Source organism: Eriocheir sinensis, chromosome 6, assembly GCF_024679095.1.
Source record: "Eriocheir sinensis breed Jianghai 21 chromosome 6, ASM2467909v1, whole genome shotgun sequence".
Lineage (NCBI taxonomy): Eukaryota > Metazoa > Arthropoda > Malacostraca > Decapoda > Varunidae > Eriocheir > Eriocheir sinensis.
This window is the reverse complement of record NC_066514.1, coordinates 1,860,462-1,884,699: the sequence shown is the minus strand read 5'-3', so window position 1 is coordinate 1,884,699 and position 24,238 is coordinate 1,860,462. Positions and strand designations below refer to the sequence as shown.

The following is a 24,238-nucleotide window of genomic DNA, read 5'->3' as shown; positions in this document are numbered from 1 at the left end:
CGATAGTCTGGCAAAGCTGATCTAACCTAACCTAACCTAACCTAACCTAACCTAACCTAGCCTTACCTAACCTAGCCTTACCTAACCTAGCCTTACCTAACCTAGCCTTACCGAACCTAACCTAACTTAAGTATGATAGTCTGGCAAAGCTGATCTAACCTAACCTAACCTAACCTAGCCTTACCTAACCTAGCCTTACCTAACCTAGCCTTACCGAACCTAACCTAACTTAAGTACGATAGTCTGGCAAAGCTAATCTAACCTAACCTAACCTAACCTAGCCTTACCTAACCTAACCTAACCTAACTTAACCAAGCCTAACCGAACCTAACCTAACTTAAGTACGATAGTCTGGCAAAGCTGATCTAACCTAACCTAACCTAACCTAGCCTTACCTAACCTAGCCTTACCTAACCTAGCCTTACCTAACCTAACCTAACCTAATCTAACCTAACCAAGCCTAACCTAACTTAAGTACGATAGTCTGGCAAAGCTAATCAAACCTAACCTAACCAAACCTAACCCAACCTAACCTAGCCTTACCAACCGGCCTATTGCAGACTCCTTACGTATTTCGGATGCCCTAAAACACTCCATGGAAACCCCAGCAACTTTTACGAGAGGCTTTTGAAAGGGGAACTGAGGCGCCGAGACGTTGAAATGTTGAAAGTTGTCCATTACAAGACGTCAGCGGCGAGGTCACACGTTTCCAGGCGGCGCGGAGGCAAACATTAACGCTTCCATCAGCAGCAGCCACCCGAGCCGCCGTCTAATTAAAGGATTGACGGAGCGGGAAACGGCTCGCCGCTCGCCCTGGACCATTTGTAAGGCGAGCTGCTGGGAAAACAAACCTCGCCGTGGGCCGGACTTGTGTTTCAGGGCGAGATTCTTTTGTGGACACGGGAAGGGAAAAGAGTGGAGCGAGGAAGAGGTATTAACCGTGTAGCAGCGACGGGCCAAATTTGTGGCTTTACCGTGTAGCAGCGACGGGCCAAATTTGTGGCTTTACCGTGTAGCAGCGACGGGCCAAATTTGTGGCTTTACCGTGTAGCAGTGACGGGCCAAATTTGTGGCTTTACCGTGTAGCAGCGACGGGCCAAATTTGTGGCTTTACCGTGTAGCAGCGACGGGCCAAATTTGTGCCATGATATAAACCCCAAAAAATAGATGATACATAAACTGATCACAAATGCTTTGATATATATTATGAAATGGTTTGTGTGAGGGGTGATTTTTTCTCATTTTTCTCGCTTGGAGGGACCATTAAGAAACATGATCCCCGCTGAAGGAAGGTTGCTCTCACCACGCGGCCCCCGGCAAGACAGACAAACAGATAGATAGATAGATAGATAGATAGACAGACAGACAGACAGACAGACAGACAGACAGACAGACAGACAGACAGAGAGATCGATAGATATCACCAGGCTCCTGAAACTACCCATGGAAAACTCACAACAACCTCTACGAAAGCTTAATCTATTGTGTGTGTGTGTGTGTGTGTGTGTGTGTGTGTGTGTGTGTGTGTGTGTGTGTGTGTGTGTGTGTGTGTGTGTGTGTGTGTGTGTGTGTTCCTGGCAGTCTCGTCCCGGTGCTGTCCAACTCCCTGACGCCTCTCACTCTCTGTCTCGGGGGGAGTTATCGCAATGACCCAGAGACCAACATTTCGAAGCCCACACACCCAAATTTGGTAAGGCTTTCCTAGAGGTTGTTTAGGGGGTTTCCATGGCTAGTTCTATGAGCCTAGTGGTAGTTTTATAAGCCTGCTGCACTCTGAATTTGAATGAATGGAATGATTCGTTTAGTCGGCGCAACATCTGTGGTCATATGCCGGAGAGAGACAGAAGGGGAAGGAATTATAGGAGAAGGGAACAGACCCCAGGAGACGGGACACAACCCCCTATTAACACCTGGTACACTGCTGGGTGGACAGGGGCTACGCAGGGTATCGGAAAAGCCGCCCAAATTTTTCAACTCCGCCCGGGAATCTTACTCGGGGTCTCTCTATTGTGAGCCGAGTGTGCTAACCACTGCACCACGAAGCCCCCCTCCTGGCGACATATCACTGCGGCCTTCTCTCACCTTCCGCGGCGAGGTACAAAGGAGGCCGCGGCGACACCAGGCAATTAGTCGTGTTATCACAATGGTGGCGGGCGGAACCACTCCTCCCTCCCCCGCGACACACTCATTAAGATAGCGATCTGCTCTTGGGCGGCCCCGAGGCAGCCACGCGTCAACCCTGATGATTCCTTGCCGGCCACGCACGCTGGCGGTGAGGCGATCCCAGTGACCCCCAGAAACATAGGTTGGTATCGTTAAATTCTCCCGCCCCTCATACACACCATTTCCAAAGGCCGAAAAGGAGGTTAGTCGAGTTCTAATGAGTGTTCTTTTAGGTTCACGGTACAGAAGAAGGCTCAGACTACCACCAGGGTCATAAAAGTACCCCTGGAAATGCCCTAAACTCCCACGAAAGACTAGTAAATTACGTGTTCTTGGTTCTAATGAGTGTTCTTTTAGGTTCACGGTACAGAAGAAGGCTCAGACTACCACCAGGGTCATAAAAGTACCCCTGGAAATGCCCTAAACTCCCACGAAAGACTAGTAAATTACGTGTTCTTGGTTCTAATGAGTGTTCTTTTAGGTTCACGGTACAGAAGAAGGCTCAGACTACCACCAGGGTCATAAAAGTACCCCTGGAAATGCTCACAACCCCCACGAAAGACTAGTAAACTACGTGTTCTTGGGCGCAGAAATGTTTAAAAATATGACCGATAGACCCGCCCCCACTCCCTCCCCAGCGCCAGGTCCCGGGAACACGCCCCCTTTCCTCCTCTCCTCCCCTCCCCCCCCTCCCCCCTTCAGCTGTTCGCCCGCCCGTGAGAGTCAGTAAGGGATGGTTCAGGCCTGTCACAAAGCCACACGTCGGAGTGAGGCTCAGGTCAACCGTATTTCGTCCAGCAGACCAAAGACTTTTCTGCATTGACGAACCAACGATATGTGACCTCAGCTAGCACCTTCATGGGCTCGTGGGCTCTTGGGACACTCTGGCCCGTGGCACCTCACCATGGCACTACGGCCGTCCTGGTGCTGCGCCTCTGAAACACACACACACACACACACGAAAAAAAAAAGTTGGAAAGTTTCGTTTAGTCGGCGCAACATCTGTGGTCATATGCCGGAGAGAGACAGAAGGGGAAGGAATTATAGGAGAAGGGAACAGACCCCAGGAGACGGGACACAACCCCCGATTAATACCTGGTACACTGCTGGGTGGACAGGGGCGTAGGGTATCGGAAAAGCCGCCCAAATTTTCCACTCCGCCAGGGAATCGAACCCAGGCTCTCTCGATTGTGGGCGGAGTGTGCTAACCACTGCACCACGAAGCCCCCGCACACACACACACACAAACACACGTACTCACCTCAGGGGTGGGCCTCGTCCTGGGCGGCGGAGATGCGGGTCGAGCTCCGATGCTGTAAATGTCAGCCAGAAGGTCACTCCCCTCCCTGACGGCTCCCCGGGGCACTCCGAACCTCACATCTTTAGCAAGCATCCACTCTTGCGCCGAACCTTCACAAATGCTCACAAAAACACGCCTTGGAAAACAGCCCCGACGCACCCCTGCACACCCTCGACCCGTGTGTCCAGCGTGTGAGCCCCGACTGCCTGACCCTCAAGTCGTGAGCTGCCTCCTGAGCTGAAGGCTTCGCGGGACGAGGATGCTGCGGCGTGAACTGGTCGTCAGAGGGTCGTAGCAGCGGGAACCTGAACCTGGGCCTGAACGCAAAGGTTGGCCATGGTCACACCGCCGTGGCCGCCTCAACCAGCCGGGCCACCAACCACTCCGCCTGTACTCCTCCGGGCCCCGAGCGTAGCCACTCCCGTATATCCATCGTGTCCCCCGCTGGCTAGACGGGTCACTGGTACCACGCTGCAAGGCTCCTGTGTCGTGTGGTCTTGGTTTTCACGACCCACTGATAGCCAGAACTGAGCCCCGAGAGCAGTAAGTCTAGGGGGAGCGCACGCCAGCCTTCACTCCACGGCGGTCTGATGCATACTGGGGGAGGGCGGCGCGGCTCTCCCCCACCTAGTCGCCAAGCCTCTCCATTTACCTTCCCGATAACCTCGTCCTTGTGTGTGTGTGTGTGTGTGTGTGTTGGGCATGAACTATACTTGCCAAATTATCGTATTACCCACATCGTATCTTATTTTTCTGCCTCAAACTCTCGTACCTACTCAAATAACGCACGAATATCAAAGTCAGCGTTAAAATTGATGAATACTGATGTTTTTTTTTTCGTTCTTTGTTGTTATAGATATATCGGTCAGCAACGAGGAAAATGAAACGCGATGTGTACGATAATTTGCCTCCTGTCTCTATTTCTGTATATGTCAGCTTCTCCTCCTACGAGAGACTTTATAAACAAATGTACCAAAGTTTCGAAAATTTACTAATATTGGTTAAAATCACAAAACCAACACCCTCCATCCGTTGCTCCCTACCCACAGATGTTTTAATAGTCGTACAGTAACTAAGGGCCGTTTCCACAGTCGTTATGCCCGTTTCGATCGTTAGCAATGCCTGTTATCGCCTCTATAGAATTCCCACGTCAAACTGTTCGATGGGTAGTGGCGGGTGCGGGGTTAGCCAAGCCCCGCACCTTGCCACACACTCATCACCTCGCGGGGGCTCCGTGGTGCAGTGGTTAGCACACTCGGCTCACAATCGAGAGAGCCCGGTTTCGATTCCCGGGCGGAGTGGAAACATTTGGGAGGCTTTTCCGATACCCTACGCCCCTGTCCACCCAGCAGTGAATGGGTACCAGGTATTAATCGGGGGTTGTGTCCCGTCTCCTGGGGTCTGTTCCCTTCTCCTATAATTCCTTCCCCTTCTGTCTCTCTCCGGCATATGACCACAGATGTTGCGCCGACTAAACGAAACTTTCCAACTGTTCCCTTCTCCTATAATTCCTTCCCCTTCTGTCTCTCTCCGGCATATGACCACAGATGTTGCGCCCACTAAACCAAACTTTCCAACTGTTCCCTTCTCCTATAATTCCTTCCCCTCCTGTCTCTCTCCGGCATATGACCACAGATGTTGCGCCGACTAAACGAAACTTTCCAACTGTTCCCTTCTCCTATAATTCCTTCCCCTTCTGTCTCTCTCCGGCATATGACCACAGATGTTGCGCCCACTAAACCAAACTTTCCAACTGTTCCCTTCTCCTATAATTCCTTCCCCTCCTGTCTCTCTCCGGCATATGACCACAGATGTTGCGCCGACTAAACCAAACTTTCCAACTGTTCCCTTCTCCTATAATTCCTTCCCCTTCTGTCTCTCTCCGGCATATGACCACAGATGTTGCGCCCACTAAACCAAACTTTCCAACTGTTCCCTTCTCCTATAATTCCTTCCCCTTCTGTCTCTCTCCAGCATATGACCACAGATGTTGCGCCGACTAAACCAAACTTTCCAACTGTTCCCTTCTCCTATAATTCCTTCCCCTTCTGTCTCTCTCCGGCATATGACCACAGATGTTGCGCCCACTAAACCAAACTTTCCAACTGTTCCCTTCTCCTATAATTCCTTCCCCTACTGTCTCTCTCCGGCATATGACCACAGATGTTGCGCCCACTAAACCAAACTTTCCAACTGTTCCCTTCTCCTATAATTCCTTCCCCTTCTGTCTCTCTCCGGCATATGACCACAGATGTTGCGCCCACTAAGCAGACGTGGACTAAAAATGGATGACGATATGAGATGATACAACTTTTCATTCTATGTGTAAATTTATATAGACGCGCCATTATATGAGTTAACGGCAGATAGTATGAAGCTTAACATCTAAACATATATATGATTCTAAGCAGCCGTGGACTAAAAATGGATGACTATGAGATGATACAACTTTTCATTCTATGTGTAAATTTATATAGACGCGCCAATATATGAGTTAACGGCAGATATGAAGCTTAACATCGAAGCAAATATATGATCCTAAGCAGCCGTGGACTAAAAATGGATGACTATGAGATGATACAACTTTTCATTCTATGTGTAAATTTATATAGACGCGCCAATATATGAGTTAACAGCAGATAGTATGGAGCTTAACATCTAAACATATATATGAATCTAAGCAGCCGTGGACTAAAAATGGATGACTATGAGATGATACAATTATTCATTCTATGTGTAAATTTATATAGACGCGCCAATATATGAGTTAACAGCAGATATAAAGCTTAACATCGAAACAATTATATGATTCTAAGCAGCCGTGGACTAAAAATGGATGACGATATGAGATGATACAACTGTTCACTCTTTGCGTAAATTTATATAGAAGCGCCATTATATGAGTTAACAGCAAATAGTATAAAGCTTAACATCGAAGCAAATATATGAATCTAAGCAGCCGTGGACTAAAAATGGATGACGATATGAGATGATACAACTTTTCATTCTATGTGTAAATTTATATAGAAGCCCCAATATATGAGTTAACGGTAGATATAAGGCTGAGCATCTAAACAAATATATGATACTAACAGCCGTACCCCAACGTGTTTAATGGTATATTTAACCTCCATGGTGCCGTGCCAAACCCAGAGGCCGCCGGCATCCTTGGCTCTGGCTTGGGACTAACACTCGCAGGCCATTCACATCAAACGAAGAAAAATCACACGTAATAAGTTTGAAATATACACAATTTTTAATATTTTCCTTATTGCTGTACATGTGTGGGCGTTATTATGTCTGGGTAAGTGTTATTTAGAGAGCTGTGTTCTGTGCCAAGCAGGTATGTCCGGATGTGACTGACTCTGGCTTGGGACTGTTATTTTGTATTATACTGACATTAAAATACAAAATCGATGTATGTGATGTTCTTAAAATGCAGATATTGTTTAGTAATCTTATCTATATGTGTGGTAAAGTATGTATGTGGCTGGCGGGCGTACAAAAAGGCGGCGGCCACAAACGAGGTCAACGGGTCGGGACAAGCGGCCGTCCTTGCCCAAACAGGTAACACTGGACGGCGGCGGCTCGGGCTTGGGATTCACACTTGGCATTTTATCACCTCTACAATATTAATGACACATATAGTACACCATAGAAATGCACAGAGTATTTATGTGGGTACTTTATAATGAGCAAAGTATCCGTGTTTTGGTGTTTCACGTGTACACTTTCTGAGCCGAGACCAAGATTAAGGGATGCGAACGCTCGGCCGTCCTTTCCCCAGCAGGTGACTCTGGACGGCGGCGGCTCGGGCTTGGGCTTCACACTTACCATTTCATCACCTCTACAATATAACTAACACATGTTACACTATAAAAATCCACGGAGTATTTATTTAACTACCTTATAATGATTAAAATTTCCGTGTTTCGGTTACTCACCTGGTTCCACGTGTCCCCCCCTGAGCCGAGGCCGGGGTCAGGGGATGCGAACGCTCGGCCGTCCTTTCCCCATCAGGTCCCCGGGGTGGCAGAGTGCGTCCGGCAGCTCCTGTATTTTTCCTTCCCCCTCGACGCCACCATGACCAAATTCGGCAACCTGAGCATGGACTCCGGCGTGCAGGCCCTGGACGAGTATCTGGGTGACAGGAGCTACGTGGAAGGGTAAGTATTATGGCGCGGCGGCCCCCACGTGTGTTGTGGCGCCACGCTGACAGCTCCGGAGTTGAGTGGAGTGGAGTGGTGTGGAGTTGTCGGCCTGAAACCACATCAACGGTATCAGTGGTATCAATGGTAAACGTCACTTTCTCAATGGTTCCCGCAGGTCCTTTCCCGCCAGCTAACCACTGCACCACGGAGCCCCCCTCACAGAAGACTCACTTATTCTCTAAATCCTACGACTTAACAAATATGAGGATTGAGGACAAGTTTAGCTGCTAATATTACTGTTATGATGTTAGTGGCCCTGTGGAGCGCTGGGCCTGAAACCTCATCAATGGTATCAACGGTAAACATCACTTTCTCAAATGCTCCCTGAGGTCATTTCCCCCCAGCTAACCACTGCACCACGGAGCCCCCTCACACCCCCGGGGCAGTTCACCGATAACGTATAGAAACCATGAATGCATTTGTTTACCCGACATTGATGGCACTGGTAGTAATAATGATGATAGCATAATATAGGGATTTCTATTCTTTTGTTTTTAAACCACACGCACAAAATAAGGGTAACTATTTTTTTTCCACATCTCAAAAATTATTCGCACGTAGACAAACACTTCAAGATACCACGCACTATATTTTTTACATATCTACTTTCTTCCTATTTTCTCGTACCCAGTCATATACCAATATAATTCTCTTAGTTTTCGTAAATCATTTTTACATAAATATTTAAGCTATGCCATTTCACATATTCAGTACCAGCTGTCAAAGTGAGGCAACTAAATTTTGTTTTCAAGAGAGGAAATGTCGCATTCACTTGAAGTTGTTTATACTGAGGAAGATTGTGTTGATATCCTGTTTTCCATAAGGTGGTCAACTTCCCCTTCTGCTACTGGTCACCTCATTTGGCTTAGTTTGATGGCGGGGGGAAGGGGGAGATGACCTGGAATGCCTGACCTCGAGGATGGTGATTTTGCAAGAGATGAGATGAAGAAATTTTGAGTTAAGGATAGGCTGAGAATGATTAGTTTAGGAGACATTTGTGTGTTATCAAAGAGGCAGTAGGTGTCTGGAAGGTTGTGTGAGTTGACAGGTGGAGGAACTGAGTTTTTAAGGCATTGAAGGACACCAACTTCCATCTGCCCCATTCAGAAATAATAGCAAGGTCGGAGGTTAGCATTTTATAGCTTCCAACCATGAGTTCTATAATTCCTGTTGTGTGGGACATTGTTAAAAGTTTTGAGTAATTTGTATTGGTGGTTATCAGCACAGAAGTGGATAACAGGTTCTTGGAAAAATCATTAATGAACAATAGAATGTAGCCCGACAGAACACGACTGTTCCGTAGTTGATAGGTTTAGGGGAAGAACAGTGGCCATCTACCAGCAGAGATTGATCAGCTGGAAACATAACATTTTTTTTTTTTTTTTTTTCCTCAACACAAAAGACAAGGAAACAATAATAAAAAAAAGCCCGCTACTCGCTGCTCCTAAAAAAGACTAAAAAGATATCGCCGAAAGAGATAAATGTACAGAGAGAGGGATAGAATCTGTAGGAGGTTAGTTTAGAAAGCAAAGTATTTGTGCCAGACTGTCAAAAGGTAGTGGTATTTTGACCCTTCCTCTGTGCCTTGAACCTTAAGAAAACACTCATTAGAACCCGACTGATCTATTCAGCCTTTGGAAGGAGTTGACGTGAGGGTCGTAAGCCTTTGCCAATACCCCGAAATTAGAACCCGACTGATCTCCTTTTCAGCCCTTGGAAGGAGTTGACGTGAGGGTCGTAAGCCTTTGCCAATACCCCGAAATTGACCTCTTTTGATACTTTTTTCGGGGAGCAGCAAGTAGCGGGCTTTTTTTATTATTATTATTATTATTATTTCCTTTTTTTTGTGCCCTTGAGCTGTCTCCTTTGTTGTAAAAAAAAACAAAAAAACGACCTTAGCCTTTGAGCCATTTCCACCACTATAAAAAAGGTCCTAATTGTTAACCTTACCCACAGATACTCTCCAAGCCAGGCCGACGTGGCAATCTTTGAAGGTCTCGGGAAGGCACCCAAGCCACAGTTCAACCATGCCCGCCGCTGGTACTCACACATTTCCTCCTTTGGCGAGGCCCGAGCCAAGTTCCCCGGAGCCACGACCTCAACGCCCGTCAAGTCGGAGCCGAAGCCGGAGCAGAACGACGATGATGATGATGAAGTGGACCTGTTTGGCTCAGACGACGATGAGGAGGAGGTAAGTGATACTCGTCTTTAACCCGTCCGCTGCGATTGATACGGATTTGGCCTTCACTGGTAGCCTGGTAACGTATACTCCCAGGTCTTTCTCTGCCTCTGTGGTGGATAGTGGAGTGTTTCCCATGTGGTATTGGTGTGCTGGATATCCCTTCACTGGTAGCCTGGTAACGTATACTCCCAGGTCTTTCTCTGCCTCTGTGGTGGATAGTGGAGTGTTTCCCATGTGGTATTGGTGTGCTGGATATCCCTTCACTGGTAGCCTGGTAACATACACTCCCAGGTCTTTCTCTGCCTCTGTGGTGGATAGTGGAGTGTTTCCCATGTGGTATTGGTGTGCTGGATATCCCTTCACTGGTAGCCTGGTAACATACACTCCCAGGTCTTTCTCTGCCTCTGTGGTGGATAGTGGAGTGTTTCCCATGTGGTATTGGTGTGCTGGATATCCCTTCACTGGTAGCCTGGTAACATACACTCCCAGGTCTTTCCCTGCCTCTGTGGTGGATAGTGGAGTGTTTCCCATGTGGTATTGGTGTGCTGGATATCCCTTCACTGGTAGCCTGGTAACATACACTCCCAGGTCTTTCTCTGCCTCTGTGGTGGATAGTGGAGTGTTTCCCATGTGGTATTGGTGTGCTGGATATCCCTTCACTGGTAGCCTGGTAACAGTTAAGGGTATTTACCTTACAATGATACTCCATTCAGTTACATGAGTTAATCTACCTTCTTTCGGCATTGTTTTTTCTCACAGAATGTTGTAGGAGGTGGTTGCATATAAAGGGTTCTTGAAATTAGACCTCTTTCTGTTGCATAGTTTTTTATTGTTAACAGATAAGTCATTTTGTCAGTACAGCAATACGGTCGTTCCTCAAATAGTACGGTTTCCAATACAGTCCCTCAAATAGTACAGTTTCCAATACAGTCGCCCCTCAAATAGTACAGTTTCCAATACAGTCGCCCCTCAAATAGTACAGTTTCCAATACAGTCGCCCCTCAAATAGTACAGTTTCCAATACAGTCGCCCCTCAAATAGTACAGTTTCCAATACAGTCCCTCAAATAGTACAGTTTCCAATACAGTCCCTCAAATAGTACAGTTTCCAATACAGTCCCTCAAATAGTACAGTTTCCAATACAGTCCCTCAAATAGTACAGTTTCCAATACAGTCGCCCCTCAAATAGTACAGTTTCCAATACAGTCGCCCCTCAAATAGTACAGTTTCCAATAGTCGCCCCTCAAATAGTAGAGTTTCCAATACAGTCGCCCCTCAAATAGTACAGTTTCCAATACAGTCGCCCCTCAAATAGTACGGTTTCCAATACAGTCCCTCAAATAGTATAGTTTCCAATACAGTCACCCCTCAAATAGTACAGTTTCCAATACAGTCGCCCCTCAAATAGTACTGTTTCCAATTCAGTCGCGACTCAAATAGAACAGTTTCAATACAGTCGCCCATCAAATAGTACAGTTTCCAATACAGTCGCCACTCAAATAGTACAGTTTCCAATACAGTCGCCCCTCAAATAGTACAGTTTCCAATACAGTCGCCCCTCAAATAGTACAGTTTCCAATACAGTCCCTCAAATAGTACAGTTTCCAATACAGTCGCCCCTCAAATAGTACAGTTTCCAATACAGTCGCCCCTCAAATAGTACAGTTTCCAATACAGTCGCCCCTCAAATAGTACAGTTTCCAATACAGTCGCCCCTCAAATAGTACAGTTTCCAATACAGTCGCCCCTCAAATAGTACAGTTTCCAATACAGTTGCCCCTCAAATAGTACAGTTTCCAATACAGTCCCTCAAATAGTAGTTTCCAATACAGTCGCCCCTCAAATAGTACAGTTTCCAATACAGTCCCTCAAATAGTACAGTTTCCAATACAGTCGCCCCTCAAATAGTACAGTTTCCAATACAGTCGTCCCTCAAATAGTACAGTTTCCAATACAGTCATCCCTCAAATAGTACAGTTTCCAATACAGTCGCCCCTCAAATAGTACAGTTTCCAATACAGTTGCCCCTCAAATAGTACAGTTTCCAATACAGTCCCTCAAATAGTACAGTTTCCAATACAGTCGCCCCTCAAATAGTACAGTTTCCAATACAGTCGCCCCTCAAATAGTACAGTTTCCAATAGTACGGTTTTGGTTTTATGTGGATTTTCTAAGAAGATTTAGGTTTTTTAAATTTCACGACAAGCAGGAAATTTAAAAATCCCAAAAGATCTATGACAATCCGTATAAAACCGAAGCCATACTATTTGAGGAAGGACTGTATGTAAATCAGAATCAGAATTGTTTGTCAAGTCTGTGAAGAGTCAAGTGAGGACCTGTGTTCACCATGTGTGGCAGTAAGGGCTCAGTAACCACTTGTTGGAAGAGTGTGAAAGACATCTGGCTGATCTTCGTCTCTGGGGTCTTCCTCTGTCTGATATACCATCTTAACCCCTTCACTACGGCCGGGCCAAAACAGCGCCCCGCACCGTATCCGAGATTGCCACGCGCGTAAAATTTCTAATGTCGCTATTGAATATAACAAGTTTTCAGCCGTAAACTCAACATAATCATCATGTATTATATATGAAAACATGCAGAATTAAATGGTGCACATAAACATTTGATCATTTTGAGACCTAAGCATAAATATAGAGATAAAATAACTCGCATATTTGCTAAAGCGAGCCTCGGATATGGTACGGGGCATGCAAGGATGCAGTGTACGTCTCCTCGTGTTGAAGTGGTTAACATAGATCATGTTTGCAGGACGCTGAGGCCGCCCGCGTCAGGGAGGAGCGTCTGGCCAGCTATGCCGCCAAGAAGGCCGCCAAGCCCGGCCCCATCGCCAGGTCCCAGATCCTGCTGGACTGCAAGCCTTGGGACGACGAGACCGACATGAAAGGCATGGAGGACCTGGTACGCAGCATCTCCATGGACGGCTTGGTCTGGGGCGCTAGTAAGTACCTTTTTATTTATTTATTTTTTTATTTTTTTATTATTTATTTATATTTATTTTTTTTACGTCGTGGCCTATTGTGCCGGTAAGCTTTTTCCCGGTGGATCCTGATGGTCGGTCCAAGGCTTCTTCCCGGTGGATCCTGATGGTCGGCCCAAGGCTTCTTCCCGGTGGATCCTGATGGTCGGCCCAAGGCTTCTTCCCGGTGGATCCTGATGGTCGGCCCAAGGCTTCTTCCCAGTGGATCCTGATGGTCGGTCCAAGGCTTCTTCCCGGTGGATCCTGATGGTCGGTTAAGAGCTTCTTCCCAGTGGATCCTGATGGTCGCCCAAGGCTTCTTCCGGTGGATCCTGTTGGTCGGCCCAAGGCTTCTTCCCAGTGGATCCTGATGGTCGGTCCAAGGCTTCTTCCCGGTGGATCCTGATGGTCGGCCCAAGGCTTCTTCCCGGTGGATCCTGATGGTCGGCCCAAGGCTTCTTCCCAGTGGATCCTGATGTTCGTCCCAAGGATTATTCCCAGTGGATCCTGATGGTCGGCCCAAGGCTTCTTCCCAGTGGATCCTGATGGTCGGCCCAAGGCTTCTTCCCAGTGGATCCTGATGGTCGGCCCAAGGCTTCTTCCCAGTGGATCCTGATGGTCGGCCCAAGGCTTCTTCCCGGTGGATCCTGATGGTCGGTCCAAGGCTTCTTCCCAGTGGGGCCTGATGGTCGGCCCAGCCCGTTTTGGCGCAGGGATGTGTTTATAGTGGCGCCATCTTGCATCTCTGCTGTGTCTGCGTAGATACTAGGCGCTCACTCTGGGAAGGAAGGAAGAATGAACCTTTGAATATGCTCACTACACTCCAAAGGGCACAGTGAAATATGAATGGCAATAACAGTAGTGGGCTTGCCTTCAGGTTGGAGCAAAGAGTAAGGGAGATCCCCTCCTTTGCTTCTTCTAAGGCTTGTGAGGCAGAGTACATAATTTTAATAATTTAAAATATACCAAAAAGACATCACTCACAAGGTATTTTTTAGCATTGTTTTGATCCATTGAATGCTTGCTTGCTTGCTCTCTCTCTCTCTCTCTCTCTCTCTCTCTCTCTCTCTCTCTCTCTCTCAGCCACAGGCCCCACAGGATGTCACCCCACAGACACATAAATAGTTCTCTCTCTCTCAGTCACAGGCCCCACAGACACATGACCCCCAGACACATAAATAGTTCTCTCTCTCTCTCTCTCTCTCTCTCTCTCTCTCTCTCTCTCTCTCTCTCTCTCTCGACACATTTTTAATCATCTCCTTCTCTTTGGGGTAGCTACAATTTTGCATCTGTCCGGAGCCCGACTTTATCCCAAGTGGTCATCTCTTTCAGGCAAACTCAACCCCCTCGCCTTCGGTATCATGAAACTGAGCATCCTGTGCACGGTGGAGGACGCCAAGGTCTCCGTGGACGACCTGACGGAGAAGATCATGGAGTTTGAGGACCTTGTACAGAGTGTGGACGTGGCGGCCTTCAACAAGGTGTGAGGCTCGACCCTTCATGCCCGCTGCTTCCTCCTCCTCGCCCCCAGCTTGTTGCCGTAACACTTGTTGCCAGAAAACTCTTCCATAGTTTTAAAGGAAGATGCAAACCTTTTTACTAAAGTGAAGAAAAGTTCACCTTGTTTTATTTCTATGCCTTTGTTGTCCAGCTGATTGGAGTCATCTGGGAGTGTTTTGTTTCATAAGGATATTACAGGCAGCCTCAACCCCTCTGCAGTTATTTTGATCAACCAATAACTATATGAACCATCCCATAACTATTGACAAGAAGCACCAATAGTTAACCATTTTTACGATAACTATATAAACCATCCCATAACTATTGACAAGAAGCACCAATAGTTAACCATTTTTACAATAGCTATATGAACCATCCCATAACTATTGCCAAGAAACACCAATAGTTAACCATTTTTACAATAACTATATGAACCATCCCATAACTATTGACAAGAAGCACCAATAGTTAACCATTTTTATGATAACTATATGAACCATCCCATAACTATTGACAAGAAGCACCAATAGTTAACCATTTTTACAATAACTATATGAACCATCCCATAACTATTGCCAAGAAGCATCAATAGTTAACCATTTTTACGATAACTATATAAACCAACCCTTAACTATTGCCAAGAAGCATCAATAGTTAACCATTTTTACGATAACTATATGAACCATCCCTTAACTATTGCCAAGAAGCACCAATAGTTAACCATTTTTATGATAACTATATGAACCATCCCTTAACTATTGCCAAGAAGCACCAATAGTTAACCATTTTTACGATAACTATTGACAAGAAGCCCCGATAGTTAACCATTTTTACGATAACTATTGACAAGAAGCCCCGATAGTTAACCATTTTTACGATAACTATTGACAAGAAGCCCCGATAGTTAACCATTTTTACAATAACTATATGAACCAACCCCATAACTATTGACAAGAAGCATCAATAGTTAACCATTTTTACAATAACTATATGAACCTGCCCATAACTATTGACAAGAAGCCCCAATAGTTAACCATTTTTACAATAACTATATGAACCAACCCCATAACTATTGACAAGAAGCCCCAATAGTTAACCATTTTTACGATAACTATATGAACCTGCCCATAACTATTGCCAAGAAGCATCAATAGTTAACCATTTTTACGATAACTATATGAACCAACCCTTAACTATTGCCAAGAAGCATCAATAGTTAACCATTTTTACGATAACTATATGAACCATCCCTTAACTATTGCCAAGAAGCACCAATAGTTAACCATTTTTACGATAACTATTGACAAGAAGCCCCGATAGTTAACCATTTTTACAATAACTATTGACAAGAAGCCCCGATAGTTAACCATTTTTACAATAACTATTGACAAGAAGCCCCGATAGTTAACCATTTTTACGATAACTATTGACAAGAAGCCCCGATAGTTAACCATTTTTACGATAACTATATGAACCATCCCATAACTATTGACAAGAAGCCCCGATAGTTAACCATTTTTACGATAACTATATGAACCATCCCATAACTATTGACAAGAAGCCCCGATAGTTAACCATTTTTACGATAACTATATGAACCATCCCATAACTATTGACAAGAAGCCCCGATAGTTAACCATTTTTACGATAACTATATGAACCATCCCATAACTATTGACAAGAAGCCCCGATAGTTAACCATTTTTACGATAACTATTGACAAGAAGCCCCGATAGTTAACCATTTTTACGATAACTATATGAACCTGCCCATAACTATTGCCAAGAAGCACCAATAGTTAACCATTTTTACGATAACTATTGACAAGAAGCCCCGATAGTTAACCATTTTTACGATAACTATATGAACCATCCTATAACTATTGACAAGAAGCCCCGATAGTTAACCATTTTTACGATAACTATTGACAAGAAGCACCAATAGTTAACCATTTTTACAATAACTATATAAACCATCCCATAACTATTGACAAGAAGCATCAATAGTTAACCATTTTTACAATAACTATATGAACCATCCCATAACTATTGACAAGAAGCCCCGATAGTTAACCATTTTTACAATAACTATATGAACCATCCCATAACTATTGACAAGAAACACCAATAGTTAACCATTTTTACGATAACTATATGAACCATCCCATAACTATTGACAAGAAGCCCCGATAGTTAACCATTCTTACGATAACTATATAAACCAACCCATAACTATTGACAAGAAGCCCTGATAGTTAACCATTTTTATGATAACTATATGAACCATCCCTTAACTATTGACAAGAAGCCCCGATAGTTAACCATTTTTATGATAACTATATGAACCAACCCTTAACTATTGCCAAGAAGCATCAATAGTTAACCATTTTTACGATAACTATATGAACCATCCCTTAACTATTGCCAAGAAACACCAATAGTTAACCATTTTTACGATAACTATATAAACCAACCCTTAACTATTGACAAGAAGCATCAATAGTTAACCATTTTTACGATAACTATATGAACCATCCCTTAACTATTGCCAAGAAGCACCAATAGTTAACCATTTTTACAATAACTATATGAACCATCTCATAACTATTAACAAGAAGCCCCGATAGTTAACCATTTTTACAATAACTATATGAACCATCCCATAACTATTGACAAGAAGCATCAATAGTTAACCATTTTTACGATAACTATATAAACCAACCCTTAACTATTAACAAGAAGCCCCGATAGTTAACCATTTTTACGATAACTATATGAACCAACCCCATAACTATTGACAAGAAGCACTGATAGTTAACCATTTTTACGATAACTATATGAACCATCCCATAACTATTGACAAGAAGCACTGATAGTTAACCATTTTTACGATAACTATATGAACCATCCCATAACTATTGACAAGAAGCACCAATAGTTAACCATTTTTACAATAACTATATAAACCATCCCTTAACTATTGCCAAGAAGCACCAATAGTTAACCATTTTTACGATAACTATTGCCAAGAAGCATCAATAGTTAACCATTTTTACGATAACTATTGCCAAGAAGCATCAATAGTTAACCATTTTTACGATAACTATTGCCAAGAAGCACCAATAGTTAACCATTTTTACGATAACTATTGCCAAGAAGCATCAATAGTTAACCATTTTTACAATAACTATATAAACCATCCCTTAACTATTGCCAAGAAGCACCAATAGTTAACCATTTTTACGATAACTATTGCCAAGAAGCATCAATAGTTAACCATTTTTACGATAACTATATGAACCTGCCCATAACTATTGACAAGAAGCCCCGATAGTTAACCATTTTCATGATAACTATATAAACCATCCCATAACTATTGCCAAGAAGCACTGATAGTTAACCATTTTTACGATAACTATATGAACCATCCCATAACTATTGACAAGAAGCACCAATAGTTAACCATTTTTACGATAACTATTGCCAAGAAGCACCAATAGTTAACCATTTTTACAATAACTATATGAACCATCCCATAACTATTGACAAGAAGCACCAATAGTTAACCATTTTTACGATAACTATTGCCAAGAAGCACCAATAGTTAACCATTTTTACGATAACTATATGAACCATTCCATAACTTGACAAACACCAATAGTTAACCATTCTTATGATAACTATATATGATGCCAGTTATTAGGGTGAAGGAGATAGTTCTTTGGTCGGAAATTGGCGAGCATACAAGGCTTGGTTTGACGATCTTGGAATATACAAGAGAATTATTACTGGCCAAATCACAAACGTATTTCACCATTGAACGTCGATCTTTGTATTTCTTTGTGTAGAGAACCACAAAGACGAAAACAATAGCCACAAGGTAACTGACCCAGAATAAAGATTAAATATACAATTTTCGTATTGTATAAAACTTCTTCGTTCATCAGATATTAACATGAAAAAAATTATGTTATAGGATGACATGTTGCTATGAAAACCCCAGTAGGCTTGCTTGAGGGGCCTGGATGGTATTTGGCCCCAGCCCGTCATGGGGCAGGCAAGTGTTTATAGTGGTGCCATCTTCTCTTAGTGTTCCAGTTATTAGAAAACTAAGAACATTATGCTGGAATGGGTCTTTCTTTGACAAAACTAACGGATTCCAGCACAGTGAATAGCGGACAATCAAAGTTGCAAAATTTGTGTGGGTATCGCTGTCTAATTCCTCAAAATTTGTGTGGGTATCGCTGTCTAATTCCTCAAAATTTGTGTGGGTATCGCTGTCTAATTCCGCAAAATTTGTGTGGGTATCGCTGTCTAATTCCTCAAAATTTGTGTGGGTATCGCTGTCTAATTCCTCAAAATTTGTGTGGGTATCGCTGTCTAATTCCGCAAAATTTGTGTGGGTATCGCTGTCTAATTCCGCAAAATTTGTGTGGGTATCGCTCTCTAATTCCGCAAAATTTGTGTGGGTATCGCTGTCTAATTCCGCAAAATTTGTGTGGGTATCGCTCTCTAATTCCGCAAAATTTGTGTGGGTATCGCTCTCTAATTCCGCAAAATTTGTGTGGGTATCGCTGTCTAATTCTGCAAAATTTGTGTGGGTATCGGTCTAATTCTGCAAAATTTGTGTGGGTATCGCTGTCTAATTCTGCAAAATTTGTGTGGGTATCGGTCTAATTCTGCAAAATTTGTGTGGGTATCGCTGTCTAATTCTGCAAAATTTGTGTGGGTATTGCTGTCTAATTCTGAAAAATTTGTGTGGGTATCGCTGTCTAATTCTGCAAAATTTGTGTGGGTATCGCTGTCTAATTCTGCAAAATTTGTGTGGGTATTGCTGTCTAATTCCGAAAAATTTGTGTGGGTATCGCTGTCTAATTCTGCAAAATTTGTGTGGGTATCGCTGTCTAATTCTGCAAAATTTGTGTGGGTATCGCTCTCTAATTCCGCAAAATTTGTGTGGGTATTGCTGTCTAATTCCGCAAAATTTGTGTGGGTATCACTGTCTAATTCCGAAAAATTTGTGTGGGTATCGCTGTCTAATTCAGAAAAAATTTGTGTGGGTATCGCTGTCTAATTCAGAAAAATTTGTGTGGGTATCGCTGTCTAATTCCTCAAAATTTGTGTGGGTATCGCTGTCTAATTCTGCAAAATTTGTGTGGGTATCGCTGTCTAATTCCGCAAAATTTGTGTGGGTATCGCTGTCTAATTCCTCAAAATTTGTGTGGGTATCGCTGTCTAATTCCGCAAAATTTGTGTGGGTATCGCTGTCTAATTCCGCAAAATTTGTGTGGGTATCGCTGTCTAATTCCGCAAAATTTGTGTGGGTATCGCTGTCTAATTCAGCAAAATTTGTGGGTATCGCTGTCTAATTCCGCAAAATTTGTGTGGGTATCGCTGTCTAATTCCGCAAAATTTGTGTGGGTATCGCTGTCTAATTCCGCAAAATTTGTGTGGGTATCGCTGTCTAATTCCGCAAAATTTGTGTGGGTATCGCTGTCTAATTCTGCAAAATTTGTGTGGGTATCGCTGTCTAATTCTGCAAAATTTGTGTGGGTATCGCTCTCTAATTCCGCAAAATTTGTGTGGGTATCGCTGTCTAATTCTGCAAAATTTGTGTGGGTATCGCTCTCTAATTCTGCAAAATTTGTGTGGGTATCGCTGTCTAATTCCGCAAAATTTGTGTGGGTATCGCTGTCTAATTCTGCAAAATTTGTGTGGGTATCGCTGTCTAATTCCGCAAAATTTGTGTGGGTATCGCTCTCTAATTCTGCAAAATTTGTGTGGGTATCACTGTCTAATTCCGCAAAATTTGTGTGGGTATCGCTCTTTAATTCTGCAAAATTTGTGTGGGTATCGCTGTCAAATTCCGCAAAATTTGTGTGGGTATCGCTGTCTAATTCCGCAAAATTTGTGTGGGTATCGCTGTCTAATTCTGAAAAATTTGTGTGGGTATCGCTGTCTAATTCCGAAAAATTTGTGTGGGTATCGCTGTCTAATTCCGAAAAATTTGTGTGGGTATCGCTCTCTAATTCCGAAAAATTTGTGTGGGTATCGCTGTCTAATTCCGAAAAATTTGTGTGGGTATCGCTCTCTAATTCCGAAAAATTTGTGTGGGTATCGCTCTCTAATTCCTCAAAATTTGTGTGGGTATCGCTCTCTAATTCCTCAAAATTTGTGTGGGTATCGCTCTCTAATTCCGCAAAATTTGTGTGGGTATCGCTCTCTAATTCCGCAAAATTTGTGTGGGTATCGCTCTCTAATTCCGCAAAATTTGTGTGGGTATCGCTGTCTAATTCCTCAAAATTTGTGTGGGTATCGCTGTCTAATTCCGCAAAATTTGTGTGGGTATCGCTGTCTAATTCCTCAAAATTTGTGTGGGTATCGCTGTCTAATTCCTCAAAATTTGTGTGGGTATCGCTCTCTAATTCCTCAAAATTTGTGTGGGTATCGCTGTCTAATTCCGCAAAATTTGTGTGGGTATCGCTCTCTAATTCCTCAAAATTTGTGTGGGTATCGCTGTCTAATTCCGCAAAATTTGTGTGGGTATCGCTCTCTAATTCCTCAAAATTTGTGTGGGTATCGCTCTCTAATTCCTCAAAATTTGTGTGGGTATCGGTCTAATTCCGCATAATTTGTGTGGGTATCGCTGTCTAATTCTGCAAAATTTGTGTGGGTATCGCTGTCTAATTCCGCAAAATTTGTGTGGGTATCGCTCTCTAATTCTGCAAAATTTGTGTGGGTATCGCTGTCTAATTCTGCAAAATTTGTGTGGGTATCGCTGTCTAATTCTGCAAAATTTGTGTGGGTATCGCTGTCTAATTCTGCAAAATTTGTGTGGGTATCACTCTAATTCTGCAAAATTTGTGTGGGTATCACTCTCTAATTCTGCAAAATTTGTGTGGGTATCACTCTCTAATTCTGCAAAATTTGTGTGGGTATCACTCTCTAATTCTGCAAAATTTGTGTGGGTATCACTCTCTAATTCTGCAAAATTTGTGTGGGTATCACTCTCTAATTCTGCAAAATTTGTGTGGGTATCGCTGTCTAATTCCTCAATGAAACTCTAAGTGTGCTGCTGCCACTCAAGAACGGTAGACCACATGCCTTCACAGCGCCCACCCCGACAAACTCAAGAGTATCACGTCCATGTCGGGCACTGCTCCCCGGGCCTATTCCAGTCTCCCTCGCCATGCAGGAATAAATACAAACATTAGTGGATTGTTTTTCCCTGAGAGTTCCCTTCAAAACAGGATGCGTAGACAACTTTGTAGGTAAGTTAGGGTTCCCCAGAATTGAAGTTAATTTAAGTTATCATTTCTAAGCTATGGGTAATGCAAATACTGTTACATGTCCACACCACTCACCATGTCAGGCCATGGCTACGGTGGGTTTCAGAGGCTGTGTTGACGTTTTTCGGGAACATCTTTCAATAGTGTCGGAAAAGGATGATGATTGGGAAAGCATCCTTGTCCTAGTTTTATCACTGTTGACAGTACTATGTAGATAAAGAATTTTTAGATGTAATAAAACCCAAAGATGAAGTGGTTTGCAATGCCAGGCTTGGGAGATGCCCAGGGCAGGACTTGTTCACACCCCAGCACCCTCCTCACATCCCCCAAGCCTTCCCGACACTCACCACTGCCGGCCTCATTCGCCAGAGCAGAATGGTCAAGACCTTAATTTAGCTTTCCATTCTCTGAGTCTGCCTGCTGGAAGACCCAACCCTGCCACTGTACGTGTTCACGGCTGGAGAGCATTACTGGTGGACACGTTTGCAACACGTTGGCCTCCCAGCACAAATGATTGTTGGCTTCACCCTGCAAACCACTTTCATCTGCCAGGTTTTATTATTAGTGCCTCATGGTGGCTTTCCCTCGGTGGAGACGATGGTTGAGGTCAGAGAGGCTGTGGCCAAGTTGAGGGGTGGGAAGGCACCTGGCACCTGTAACATCAGTGCAGAGGTGCTCAAAGCTGGAGGTGAGGCCGTGAGCCGCGGGTTGCTGGCGGTCTTGCCTGTATGTCAGTCCGGTACCATTCCTCCTGGCTGGAAGAGGGGTTGGTCGGCCCTATCTGGAAAGGGGAAGGGGACCCCCAGGACTGCAACAACTACCGTGGTGTTACATTGTTCAGTGTGCCGGGCAAGGTGCTTGCCCACCTATTGCTGATGCGAATTCGCAGCCAGGTGCTGAAGCTGCAGACCCGATCAGTCTGGGTTAATTCACGCCCGCTGATGAAAGTGACCGAGTCGGACGGGTGCGTGAGGGGCCGTGCGGCCGTGCCATCTGGTGGCTGGAGGGGGCCGGCCCGGGCACATAGAAGATAAAATATCAAAATATTCAAATAATACACGTTGGCATTAATTAATTAGTTAATTTAATTAGACATTGGGGGGCCATTGGCACATAGGCCAGTCCGACCCTGGATGTGACCGCCACCACCAAGGTGGGGGCCAGCACGGAGGGTCTCGTGGCTCATTTGTATTGGTTGTGTTGTCAGGTTAGTTCCAGCGTGACCGGTGCATGGCAAGAAGGTGTACGCTGGGAGCCTTCCGCCGCCCTTTACTAAGTATTCGGTAGAATAATAGAGCGCTGACTACTGATAACGGTCCCGCAGAGTCTTACGGATATGTATAAAGGCTTATGGCTGGATGGGTTGCCTGAGGTCAACACCTAGCTATGGAGGGCACGCTCATTGCGTTGAGGCTAGCATGTAGTGCTCTGACTGTCCTGACGAGTAATCTCTTTACGGATTATGACCAGACCTTCGACACCAGTGTCGACACGCATATTAAAGGCGAGTAAAACAAGACGGGTCTTCTGATTTATCCTGCCCAAGCCGCCATATCGCGGCTACAGTAAACAGTTATTGAGGGCTCTAATAACAGCCTCGTCATGCGCCGCACGAGCCTTGCGCTCGTCCTGTCCCTCGTCTCCTCCACGGCAGGGCAGGAGCCTCACCAGGGCAGTGCGTCCTGCTGGTCTTCCTCCCACATAAGGTGTCGCAAAAAGGAAACCGTCCTGCTGGCCCGTTTATTGTTGCAATTAAACAACAAAGGAGACGGAAATTTTTCCCTCCCTAATAATGCCGGGAGGAAAGGCGTCACCCGGGCCCGGGCGTGACGTGGCGGGGTGTCTGCGGGCGGCGGCGCCATCTCCTGCATGTATGGAGTCTCTTCATTGATGCTTCATTGTATTTTACTAAAGCATTCTTAATAAACATGTTATTATATTTTAAACTAGTGTTATATTTGAACGGACCATTTCAAAACTCTTCCTAATAACTTTTATCGCCCTTAATAACATATCGGTCCTTTAAGGCTAAAAACCCTGTGCTCTGCCATCTTCCTTGCCTTGCAGAACATTTCAATACTACACATTTGCTACACGGAACTACTATAACTGCACACCACAAGCTACTCACATGTCCGGGGCTCGATCCCTCGATCATGCCGGCGCAAAACTTCATTCAATCCGCAGCTCCAAGGGATGACAGACACCGACGACACGTCCTCCTCCACCGACTGCAGGATGACAACTGAACTGCAACGTTGCCAGATTGTCGTACTCAGAGCATCGTTTTTACCGGTTTCTGACTCATAACTATTGCCAAGAAACACCAGTCGTTATCCATTTTAACGATAACTCTATATAAAACCAGTTAAAGGGGTGGAGGAGACAGTTTGAGGGTTGGAAGTCGGCAAATATAAGAGCCTGAGCACGACCATCTGGCAACATTGCTGAACTGACTCAGTGGCTTCGGTCGTGTTCCGGACCGCGTGTTCGATCCCTGCCGGTTCGTTTGGGGGTGGCCGGCCAGGGGAGTTAACCAGTTCAAGCGATTACTAAAGAAAGTTAGATCCAGCTTTGAACAGCTTAATTATGAGACATTTCGATGCCCAAAAACACC

At 44.5% G+C, this 24,238-nt stretch overlaps 2 protein-coding genes and 1 long non-coding RNA gene across 3 annotated transcripts in view; 2 read left to right on the top strand and 1 right to left on the bottom strand.

Moving 5' to 3' along the window:
• The window catches only part of LOC126987314 (arrestin domain-containing protein 2-like), a 52,100-nt gene extending 48,032 nt beyond the window's left edge, over positions 1–4,068 (bottom strand). The window contains exon 1 of the mRNA XM_050844234.1: positions 3,425–4,068. The gene's annotated coding sequence lies outside the window, so the exon portion shown is untranslated. The remainder of the gene's footprint in view (positions 1–3,424) is intronic.
• A 3,391-nt stretch (positions 4,069–7,459) lies between these two features.
• Positions 7,460–14,450, top strand: LOC126987433 (elongation factor 1-beta-like). The gene is made up of 4 exons (XM_050844401.1): positions 7,460–7,629; positions 9,631–9,865; positions 12,626–12,815; positions 14,166–14,450. Exons 1-4 carry the CDS (start codon positions 7,547–7,549, stop codon positions 14,318–14,320), a joined length of 663 nt encoding a protein of 220 aa, XP_050700358.1. The 5' UTR covers positions 7,460–7,546; the 3' UTR covers positions 14,321–14,450.
• Positions 9,872–10,902, top strand: LOC126987648 (uncharacterized). The gene is made up of 2 exons (XR_007741069.1): positions 9,872–10,345; positions 10,445–10,902. It is a non-coding gene; the product is annotated as an uncharacterized LOC126987648 (long non-coding RNA).
• Positions 14,451–24,238: the final 9,788 nt, after the last annotated feature.